The sequence below is a fragment of the Coregonus clupeaformis genome, unplaced genomic scaffold (assembly GCF_020615455.1).
Source record: "Coregonus clupeaformis isolate EN_2021a unplaced genomic scaffold, ASM2061545v1 scaf1160, whole genome shotgun sequence".
Classification (NCBI taxonomy): Eukaryota; Metazoa; Chordata; class Actinopteri; order Salmoniformes; family Salmonidae; genus Coregonus; species Coregonus clupeaformis.
Genome location: NW_025534614.1, coordinates 24,980 through 37,296, shown reverse-complemented (window position 1 = coordinate 37,296; position 12,317 = coordinate 24,980). Strand labels below are relative to the sequence as shown.

The following is a 12,317-nucleotide window of genomic DNA, read 5'->3' as shown; positions in this document are numbered from 1 at the left end:
TAAAGGAGGAGACTAGAGGATGAGACTAGAGGAGGAGACTAGAGGAGGAGACAAAAGGAGGAGACTAGAGGAGGAGACTAGAGGAGACTAAAGGAGGAGACTAGAGGAGGAGACAACTAGAGGAGACTAGAGAAGGAGACTAGCGGAGGAGACTAGAGGAGGAGACGAGAGGAGGAGACTAGAGGAGACTAGAGGAGGAGACAACTAGAGGAGCCTAGAGGAGGAGACAACTAGAGGAGACTAGAGGAGGAGCCTAGAGGAGGAGTCTAGAGGAGCAGACTAGAGGAGGAGACTAAAGGAGGAGACTAGAGGAGGAGACAACCAGAGGAGGAGACAACCAGAGGAGGAGACTAGAGGAGGAGACAACTAGAGGAGAGTAGAGGAGGAGACTAGAGGATGAGACTAGAGGAGGAGACAACTAGAGGAGCCTAGAGGAGGAGCCTAGAGGAGGAGACTAGAGGAGGAGACTAGAGGAGGAGACTAGTGGAGGAGTCTAGAGAAGGAGTCTAGAGAAGGAGTCTAGAGGAGCAGACTAGAGGAGGAGACTAAAGGAGGAGACTAGAGGAGGAGACAACCAGAGGAGGAGACTAGAGGAGGAGACAACTAGAGGAGAGTAGAGGAGGAGACTAGAGGATGAGACTAGAGGAGGAGACTAGAGGAGGAGACTAGAGGAGGAGACTAGAGGTATGGGGGAATGGTCTGAAAGGCACAGGAGGGCCTGTCCTGAAGCAGACAAGGCAGTCTGGGGACACGCGCAAGCGCGCGCGCACACACACACACACACACACACACACACACACACACACACAAGGTGTCTCTATGGCCTATTTTGAGTGAAGGGAAGTGTTGTGAGTGAGAACCCTGACAGCATGTCAGGTCCTAGTCAGGAGACCGTCTCCACAGCAAGGCAGGCTGAACTCCAAAAGGATGGGAAAGAAAAATATTCTGTCTGATTTTATTCTGCTGCAATGTTCCCTCTAAGCCTCGTGCATTCGTGGCCTCCTACCTCTTCCTGGACTGCGCCAGACCGTGCAGAGACGCAAGAGATTGAACTTCACTGAATTCTCCACATTAGTTTGCATGCACTATATAGATTGTTTTTCTCTGTGATCGAATGAATATTATATCAGCCCCTTTTCAATGCAACAAACCAAAACAAATCTAACGTTGCAAGATTGAGTCTGTGATTTTGTTGTAGGCAGTGCACAGAGCGCAACAGAGTATTCTATTGACGGGTAGCCAGCTCAAAACAGAAGCAGAGCCGCACGTGTGCACATTTGTTGATATTTTTTTACTAGTTATAGCGAGTTATAGGTTATTAGCCCAGTTATAGGTAAGTATTGGTCAGCAATGGGGAGTTACTGCTTCCTACAAGAGCACAAAATGTGTAGGCTACATTTCATGTTGTCTTTGAAAAGCGAGTCAGGTAAAAAGCTTTATGTCTAAACTAAAGGGGCAGTGTTGTATTTTGAGACAGGCTTGAATAAGCCAATAGGCAGAGGGTAGCCTACATCAGGGTTCTTCAATTCCGGTTCTGGAGGGCCCGAAACACCTCTGTTTTTCATCCTCTCCTTCTAATCAGGGGCTAATTCAGACCTGGGACACCAGGTGAGTGCAATTATCTACCAGGTAGAAATAAAAAACAGAAGTGTTTCGGCCCTCCAGGACCGGAATTGAAGAACCCTGGCCTACATGGTCTAATTATCTGTATGGTAATACTAATACAATGTATTTTGTGGTTTCTTGCATCATACAACACAATACAATGCAACTCACAGTCACCTATTTGGCCCATGGTGTTACAGACCAGGTAAAAAATAATTAATTGATGCCCTGCATAATGTAAAAACGTTTTTTTAAAGGTCTCATGCAATATAGGCCTGCTTTGAACACCACCTATAGGCTACTGTAGGCTATATCACAGAAATCAAAAGTTATTTCCATGTGATAATATTATGAGATTTGCTCCATTGGTTTTGTTGGTAGGCTACTTTGAATAATAGCCACAATAGCCTATTGGCTACTGTCTAAAAAAGGTATAGCCTCGGTGTTCACTGTAAGCGTGCACTGGAAGACGCACAGAATTCTCACAACGTTCAAGTTTCTGCTCACAAAACCTGAAATTTGCTCAGTGCCACCAACAAATTAGAGGGAACATTGTTCTGCTGGATTCTGATGGATTCTGACTATAATGGATGTTTTAAGAAATGGAATAAAGGAATGTGATGATGCTTGTATGCATGGTTGGGTTTTACTATCAGGTTAGAAAGGAGAGATTGTAATGTATGTCCAAGTACAGTAGCTGTGACAGAAAGGCCAAGTCCAACAAAGATGGCGTTGTCTCAATAAGCTTCACGACTCCTCCCATTTGTTAGCAGTAAACATTGACTTTCTATTCATCCCTATAGTCTTCCCCTTAACAAGGACAGAACAAAGATCCAGAACACTCTATGAAACCCATAGGCTCCCAAGCTGTCTGTACAATGAACTCCCACCAACCATTCCCTGATGTAGCTGCAACACAGCTTATGCCTTTGCCAGACATCTATAAAATATATTTATATCAAGGCGTTAGCTTGTGTGTCCACGAACGAGTCGACATTCATTTTTAATACAACTCTACCACTTGGGATGCGCGACTGACTGCTTGACGTGACCAGTGTCTAACAGAGTCTTACATGGTGAAGGTATTGTAGAGTTTAAACAGTGTTGGGGCTCACACTGGTGCAGTCTTCCATCAATATTACATGAAGACCTCAGAAGTAACTGCTCCATTTCGATCCCAGGCTGGAGGAGTTGTGTTGCTAACTTGCTATATTTTTACAGAACAGATGAATTAAACTACTCTACAGTACCTTACGCTCAGGAAGAGTGAAGTCCAGTTTGAGTTGTCTCTTTTTCGACTAGTTTACATACTTTTATGTTCTCATGTGTAGGTGTGAGATATATGTTGTGATATTGCCGGTATAACAACATAGAATCCATACAATGGATATGGTGTAGCCACAAGGCAGAAGCATAGAGTGACTGACTGTATCCCATGTGTAGGTGTGTAGGTGTGAGATATATGTTTACATAAGCTAGGTGACCATGTGGCATCTGTAATACAATGCACTTTATAAACTGGGTGGTTCGAGCCCTGAATGCTGATTGACTGAAAGCCGTGGTTAGGGCTGTGGCGGTCACAACATTTCGTCAGCCGGTGATTGTCAAGCAAATAACTGTCGGTCTCACGGTAATTGACCGTTAATTAACATAAACACATTTAGCATCTCCTGGCTTCCACACATAGCCTACAAGCCACTGATGCAGACCTTTGGAATATCTACATTTTAAAAAGTATCATAAATCCATGTAATATAGCCTACAGCCTAAATCCATTATTTATTTTAGACAGGTCTAAAGAAGCATGATATGAAGAAAATGTAGTATATTTCAGAAGAACAGAATAGCATACTCTGAGTTGTCCTTATGTTAGGTCCTGATCTGGCTATGCCAAATGGCTGTGGGCTACACTAGTTCATTAAGCAGACAAGATTTGCTTAGAATTCCGTGGCATTTTTATGGTGAAAATGATCTTCCCCAAACTTGAAACTCACGCACTGCTTATGTACGCCAGTTAGGCTCTACACGCCTTATAAAGCGGATTAATGTGCTTAATTTTAAGAAGTTATTTGGCCACTTTAGCTGTGATACAAACCTTATCAAAACATTTAGGCCTACGGGCTAGGCTACATGAGGTGTGCGACTATGATTCGAAAAAGTCAAAAAAAAAGGCATTGTTTCTTATGCTGGGCATCATTCACAAGTGATAATATATAATTCACAAGTGATAGGCTAATATTGTCACCCATCAGACTATTCTTGATTTAATCTTTACATATACTAAATAATATATGTGTGAAATTTGTTTTGATTTAGAATGGACCATTATCATGCACCTGTATCGAAACAGGGGCAGCAAGAAAAAATACATGTCATCTATGTGCTTAAATAGTGAATGGAGGACGCTTTTCCATTGGTTCATTTTCATGCCAGCCAGGTAGGCTATACTCCTGTTGTAAAGAGAAGCAATGTGCTTAATATTAGGAAAGTTGAGAAATAAATATAGTAGGTCTAGCCTATAGAAAGCTGATGTGATCCTCCTCTTTTTAGTAGAGGCCATCACTCTGTTTTCTTGTGCAATTGCATAGCCTACAGAAATGTTGCGCAACATGAGCTTATGGGCTCTCATGAAGCGTTTGATTAGATTTTCGATTACATTTGCATTGATGACAGGCCTCCTGTAGCTCAGTTGGTAGAGCATGGTGTGGGTTCGATTCCCATGGGGGGCCAGTATGAAAAAAGTATGAAAAAAAAGTATGAAAAATGTATGCATTCACTAACTGTAAGTCGCTCTGGATAAGAGCGTCTGCTAAATGACTAAAATGTAAATGTAATGTCAGAATGATTAGAGGGACAATAGAGTGCTGAGTACCAGGCAGTTATCAAGTTTGGTAGGCTACTAATGACCATCAGCATTGAGTAAATGGTCACTTGGAATTTGACTGCCTTCATTACTTGAGATCGCCGGTAGGGCGGTAATACAGTCACCGCAACAGCCCTAGCCATGGTATATACCACAGGTATGACAAAACATTTATTTTTACTACTCTAATTACGTTGGTAACCAGTTTATAATAGCAATAAGGCACCTTGGGGGTTTGTGGTATATCACCAATATACCACAGCTAAGGGCTGTATCCAGGCACTCCATGTTGCGTCATGCGTAAGAACAGCCCTTAGCCATGGTATATTGACCATATACAAAACCCCCTCAGGCATTATTGCTTAAATAGAATCCATACAACAGCTATGATATAGCTGTTCCAGATCTTTCTCTCTGGCTCCAGTGCTCCAGTAATGCCATTACAGTGCTGTAGTGGTAGCTACATACAACAGCTAATGACATAGCTCAGAATCATCATAGAGTAAGTAACCCATAGCCTTAATAGCTAATTAAACCTTCATAGCCAGTATCCATGTACCAAGGGAAGCCTAAAGTGTTTCATATTGAAGAAACCATTAGAATATTTAAAGGCAGTTTAAAGGGTTCCGAATCAGAAGACCCAGACCGACCAACATTCAGAATTCCATGTCTTCACCCCTATGTTTGGAGCTCCCCCCATTCTCATTGATCTCTGGGCATGTATTCACAAGGGAAGATCACCAAAGGCCTCGCTCTTGCTTTCAGATCTTCTTTGACCCAATTCATCCCACACGGACAGAACTCATTGTGAAGGCCTGTAACTTCACTTAAAATCCATAACAACATGATAGATCACCCATACTTAAGGCCTCCCAACTTCTGTTCTCTTCCACCCTGCAAGTGTTTGCAGCACAGCCAGATAAACAAAAAAAAGACAGAGAGAACTTGACACACACAGCGAAGAAAACAACAACTTGAGGCATTGCCCATTCTCCCCAACACACTCCTTCCCCAGCACACACTCTCCCCCCACACACCCTCCCCCTCATCCCCTTCACACACTTAGTGGTTTACTTACATTGTCGCGGGCCTTGTCTCTCACATCGTAGACAGTGAGCTTGACTAGCGTCTCTGGGCTGGCAGGGTACTCCGGAGGGAAGGTCACCCCTGTCAGGAACAACGGGTCTCTGCTTCCCTGAGAGAGGACGAGAGGAAACATGAGAGAGAGGGAGAGAGAGAGAGCGTGAGAGAGAGGGAGAGAGAGAGGGGGGGGTGAGTGAGCCAACAGCTGTTCTCAGTCTGCTCCCGTACTGCTCCTGGGTGTTAGCGCAATAAATGGAAGTCTCTGGGTAGCTGCTAGCAAACTTCCCTAAGAACTGTATGGACAAGGGTTTGGACGTCTGACTCTGCAGTGAGACTGGGAGAGCTTGTTGTCATAGACGGCTGTTACTGCACACAGCCACATGGATGCACGACCTCAGCTAGCCTAAACACACAAACACACCCCAGACCAGGTTCCCACAAGACCCCCAAGCACCATAGCCCCCCTAGATAGGGCCCCAGGCCCGGCCAGGAGAGAGGCCTATGGAGCATACTGTGTACCCTGACTGGGTCTGTATATGCCCTGGTGTAGTGAAGCTTTGCGTGTTCAAAGAAAACTGGTGTTTACACCAGGGGCGTTCTCTTCCTGTTGCCCTGCCCTGATGGGTGGCTCTGGAACGCAGGCCCCTGGGACAGGCTGGAGGACAGGGTAATGAGGAGTAAAGATGAATGTGGACACACAATCAGTACCCGCACGTGGACACACACACACACACACAAACAAGCAAACACACACACACAAACAAGCACATAGAGGCATAGTCATAAACACATACACAGAAAGCATACACTCAGAAAGCATAAACTCAAACACACACACACACACGCACACACAGACTCAGCCCTGGCACATTCCGTAAATACCCTAACGACAATCTGTCGACATGAAAAACATCTCCACTGTCTCCAGTACTGCGTTCCGCCATTGCAACGGTCTTCGGCTAGGAAAATCCAAATCGCTCAGATTAGTCATCTCAACAAAGGATCAATAGAAGCCTCCAGTCTATCTGTTTACATGTCCCTTTATTGACTACGAGGACATCCTTATCCAAGGTGACTAACAACTAACACATCTTAGCCTAACACAGTATGTCCATTGATACAGTAGTGGAGTACTGGAGGGATGTAGACTGTGGAAGGACCTGTGGTTTCAAATCGGCAGCCAAAACATGAGGCTACCCTAGGACAACCGTGTGTTACACACCTCTGCAAACACAGACACAGCTCTCTCTCCTCACGAGCCAACCTCTACACAAACTCCTCTCCTCTCCTCTCCTCTCCTCTCCTCTCCTCTCCTCTCCTCTCCTCTCCTCTCCTCTCCTCTCCTCTCCTCTCCTCTCCTCTCCTCTCCTCCCTAGCCTAGTACATGTTTCCATCCCCTGTATTAACACCAAGCAGTGGGAGAGGGAAAACAACACTAATCCATTGGCGAGTACTCTACTCACATGCGCTCAGTATACAGTGATGCCCAGTACTGCCACCCAGCCACCCAGCTTTGAAGGGCATACGGGCATTCTGTAGCAGCACATTCACACACAATCTGGCACAGCGTTCAATACAAGAGGAAATGAAGACTCTCTGAGTGCTCACACACACACACACACGCACCTTAAATCCCCTCGACAAGACATTCTGAACTGAATAGCCTTCTTTCATACTTACCAGCATGTTTGGCAGCTCCAGCTCCAGCCAAATTCACACAGCGGTACAAACAGGTAGAGTGGAGTAAGCAGCAGCAGTAGTAGCGGTAGCCCTTCAGAGAGAAGTAGTTAGTCAGTCAATGGGTCAGCCAGTCAGTCAGTCAGTCAGCCTGTCTGTGGCAGCAGGGGAGACAGCTGCGTATATAGACAGTGACGCCCCTCTCTGTGCCTTTGGGTTACAGACCTCCACGGAATGGGGCGAGGCATTACACTAGTAGAGGGTGGAGAGTGTGTGTGTGTGTGTGTGTGGGTGGGGTGGGGGTATCGTCCCATGGCAGGAGGCTCTCTCAGACAGTTGGCTCTCACCCATTCCCTTGACCCCTCATCATATTTACACACACATTGTTGCCTCGCTTCACTAGCATGACATCAAAGGCTTGTTTTATCCTATTGGGTGCTTGGCCCAACAGCGTGACGTCAAATCCCCTTTTTGAGAAGGCCACTCCTGGGCCCTTGGCAGTAATGGCTTTCAGAATGGGATTTTCCCATAGACAAACAGATTACTGTGGGGCCTAAATGCCACCCTCTCTGTCCTGTCTGTCTCCTCTCTCATGGTGTACAGCTGTTCAGAGGTACAGTATATAACCCACACCACTCATGTGCTTAGAGACAGAGAATCTCCAATAACATTTTAGTAATGTTTACACTTGAGCCCAACATGTCAGATTGATAGGATTGATAGGACAGATTGCTTTGAAGTCTGTTGATATCTACTGCTTATATTTATATTTGTTTATTTCTCTTTATGTAGCACACGCCCAACGTTTCAAACAAACATCATTCAAATGAAAGGAATGGTCTCCGTCCTATAGGCTTCACACTGCCCCAAGATGGACTGTCCATGCCCCTCCAATCCCAACTCACTATTTAGGATTAAGGAAACACCTGCTCTGTAAGGCTTCAATAACACCCTGATCACATGTGTGGGGCCTAGATAACACCTGTGTCACATGTGTGGGGGTGAGAGGGGGGGGGGCAGCAGGCCACCAGTCTCCAGTCTGTCTCTAGGCATGGAGGTAGCTGCCAGTCTGGTAAGGCCCATCTGTTGGACACCAGGGCCTCTGGGAACAACACATGGCAGCCGGCCTGTCTCCGACATATTCACACTTCATACACAGACATGAGTGTGAGCATGCACACACACACTTGCACATTAACCCGAGAGGTTAATGAATGAACAGCTGCAGCACTGAGGAATGATGGACAGACAGACAGAGCTCAATTAAACAATGTAGTATAGGGACTCCCTATGGCCGGCCCCACACACAAACACACACACACCAACACACACACACACACACACACACACAACCTCACTCACCATCTGTATGGTGTACCGCAAGTTTAGTGTTATTGTTGAGTCTCTTACTGTAAAACCATTCCTGATGCTATTTGTTCTTGTCTGTGTTCCTTTGAAAATAAATACAAAGTTGATCACAAAAAAAATCACTGTCAGTGTTCAGTGATACGTAATGAATTAGAGAGACTAGTCATTCCAATACATCGACCAGTCAGATACAGAAGTTACACTGCATCACTGCGTCTGGTTAAGTATTTACAATACCATAAAGCCAGAGACACGTCTACAGTATGATCAGAAGAGATATCCACAGATCCATTCATACAGTAGCCATACATACCCTCCTTTTGAGAAGCCGGAAGCAACAACAGTCCATGTTGTTCTCAGATCCTTCTCCAAAACAAGAGTCACATTACAGCTGTGGAATCACCAGCCACACTAGTCCTGCAGCAGTGAGCTTGGCTGAGCCAGCACAACGTACTGCTAACTGCTGCACCACATCCTGTGTTTTCCACTTGGACCCAAACACAGAGTGAGTGGAGGACTCTTTTCTATGGAGTTTCTACAGTAAGAGACTGTCTTGAAAACAATAAATCTTCCTGTTGCTTAATCAGCTAGATCCGAGAGAGGGAAGAGAGAGATAAACCCTTCTTCTTTGTGTTGTCTAATATGAGCCCTCAGTCAGTGACAGAGAAGAGGGCGGAAAGGAAAGGGAAATATTAGTGAGTGATTTGTTGAGGTGTGTGTGTGTCTGTGTGTGTGTGTGTGTCTCTGTGTGTGTGTGTGTGTCTGTGTGTGTGTGTGTCTCTGTGTGTGTGTGTGTGTCTGTGTGTGTGTCTGTCTTTGTGTGTGTGTGTGTGTCTGTGTGTGTGTGTGTCTCTGTGTGTGTGTGTGTCTCTGTGTGTGTGTGTGTGTCTCTGTGTGTGTGTGTGTGTGTCTCTGTGTGTGTGTGTGTGTGTGTCTCTGTGTGTGCGTGTGTGTTTGCACAATGGTGGAAAAAGCACCCAACGTAGAAAATGACTCAAGTAAAAGTGAAAGTCACCCAGTAAAAGTCTAAAAGTATTTGGTTTTAAATATACTTAAGTATCAAAAGTAAATGCAATTGCTAAAATATACTTAAGTATTAATCATTTCAAATTCCTTATATTAAGCAAACCAGACAGCACAATTTTCGTGTTTTTTTTATTTATTTACAGATAGCCAGGGGCTATCTTAAGTACTTTACACCTGTGTGTGTGTGTGTTCTATGAGGGTATTCCACACTGGGACAGGGGGCAGCTTTAGCAGGGGGCAACACTTGTGCTGTTGTTGCCGTGGTAATGACACTCCCACTCTGAAGGCAATAAAAGTGGCATGCCAGAGGTCAGAGGGCACAGACACACACTTCTGACAGACTGTACGGAGCGCAGTGCTCAAAACACACACACACAGTGGGCACACGCAGACAGTCTGCTACTGCAGTTGACTGACTCTGATAGTCACATTGAGACAGATAGAGGGGTCTAATCACAAATCAGTGAGACAGAGAGACAGAGAGAAAGAATGAGAGAGACAGAGAGAGAACAAAAGAGAGAGCGAGCGAATGAGCGAGAGAAGGAGAGAGAACAAAAGAGAGAGAGTGAATGAGCGAGAGAAGGAGAGAGAGAGAATGAGAAGGAGAGAGAGAGAGATAGATAGACTTAACCACAACAGCTTCAGCAATAGCAACTTAGACCCAGTGAACCAGAGCGACCCTTTAACAGTAAAAATAACAAACACAGACAGAGAAAGGGAGTGAGAGAGAGAGACAGAGAGCGAGAGGGAGAGAGGGAGCAGGAGGGGAGGAAGCTGCATTAAGTGGCTTGTGAAAAGGTGTGTGTGTGTGCATGTGTGAGTGAGTGTGTGTGCATGTGTGGTGTGGTGTGGTGTGGTGTGGTGTGGTGTGGTGTGGTGTGGTGTGGTGTGGTGTGGTGTGTGTGTGTGTGTGTGTGTGTGTGTGTGTGTGTGTGTGTGTGTGTAAGTGCATATGCGTGTGTGTGTGTGTGCCTTACCTCTACTATCTCTGTGCAGGCGTGGGAGACCAGGTATTGTTCCCGGGGGTCGATGACAGCAACCTGGACTAGAGCATTGGGCTTCCTGTCTCTGCCAGAGCCAATCAGATCCCTGCACTCTGGAGAAGGGGAGGACAGAGAGAGGGGGGGGGTAAAAGGAAGATGAGGAAAGGAGAGTAGATAGAGTGAACGAGAGGGAGAGGAGAGAGTAAGATAGAGCAGAAAGAGAGAGTTGAGGAAAGGGGGGAGGGGGGACAGAGAGAGAGAGGACAGTCAGTACAGTACATTCCCTGAGTAAAACCCCAACATGAAAACAACACAACAAGGTTGAAGAGAAAGGAGGTGGGAGAGAAAGGAGGAGTGAAATCCCCATGACCCCACCATTCCCCGGGGCATTAGGTGAGAGTGGCGGAAGGACAACAAAAAGCTATTTCTCAGGGAAGTGTCCTCTCTGAAACAGGAAAAAGGAAGTCATATGTCCTTAGTTCTGGAAAGCAGCTTGTCTCCTGAGACCCAGTCGTCAAACTAACATGGCTGCCAGTCGAAGTCTTCTGTCTTCCTTCTTCCCTCAGCTGAGTGAGTGTACCGAGGACTGTCCATTTTATTAGGATTTAATGTTTGTCAGTGAAAGCCCTGGTCAGTCCCTAGTTCCTCCAGGCTTCCTCTTTGACAGGAAGACTGGGCCGAGGGGAGGCTAGGACATCATAGGAAACCAACACTTCCTGTCCAGGAACGGTCACTCCCTCTCTGGCTCAGTACGAGGCTGTAGTCACAAGTATTTACGGTAAAGTGATATTGGACTGTACATACATTTAGACTATTTCATTATATTGTTATAGGACAATATATCTCCAAATGTTGTGCAACAAATAGTATACACAGTCATGTAACTATCTGACAATAGATACCGAAATAATGTTGATGTAACAACAAACACAAAGAGCCATATGCTGTCACTGAATGTTTGAATATCTGACTACAGTGCTCTATGGCTACTATACAGGGTTGAATATCTGACTACAAGGTGAGACATCTGCATCAGGACAGTTCATCCAATCATGTCTAAATGGTGCACTTTATCCAACTAGCAACATTCTGGCAGATAAACAAGAATTGATCCACTCTGCAAATGCGTTGTCACTATAGCACATTATTTTGTGAAAACGTAACCCTGAGTAACATTACTCAATAGAAAAAAATCCATAAAGGCAGCAAAATATGACAGAAGGTTGTTCTTGTTATGTGTAATTCCCCCTCGGAGGGTCGACTTCACAGAATAAGCGTCTGTACGGGTACAGAAAATAAAAAGGTTTCAACAAGGGGGTTATTGAAGAAGAGTCAAGAGGAAGCTACAGAGTTAGCCCAGGAGTTAAAAGATAAATGATGCTAAGGCATAAAACACTGTCTTTGCTGTAAAGACCTTTGCTTCCTTGATGTACTGAAGTCTCAGTGAACCGATCCATCTAGCATTCTCTGATCTTTGGAGGATGAGAGTGTGAAAGATACGGGGCTATGAACTGGGACACACACCAAGACAACGGGTTCACTCTGTAGAATTGAATCCCTTCCTTAGTTGAGTTATACCATACTGCAAGATGTAGATGTACAGTTGAATGCATGCACAAGCATGCACGCACACAGACACACAGACACACACACACACACGCATGCATACAAGCACGACACACACCAAAAAAAAGTGTGTGTTGGCCTTATGT

General features: G+C 45.3%; 1 protein-coding gene across 1 annotated transcript in view; it reads right to left on the bottom strand.

Moving 5' to 3' along the window:
• Positions 1–12,317, bottom strand: part of LOC121535994 (type II inositol 3,4-bisphosphate 4-phosphatase) — a gene marked incomplete at both ends in the record, with an annotated part of 171,424 nt that overhangs the window by 136,710 nt on the left and 22,397 nt on the right. The window contains 2 exon segments of the mRNA XM_045217638.1: positions 5,547–5,663; positions 10,600–10,718. Of these exon segments, the coding sequence (XP_045073573.1) occupies positions 5,547–5,663; positions 10,600–10,718 (236 nt within the window).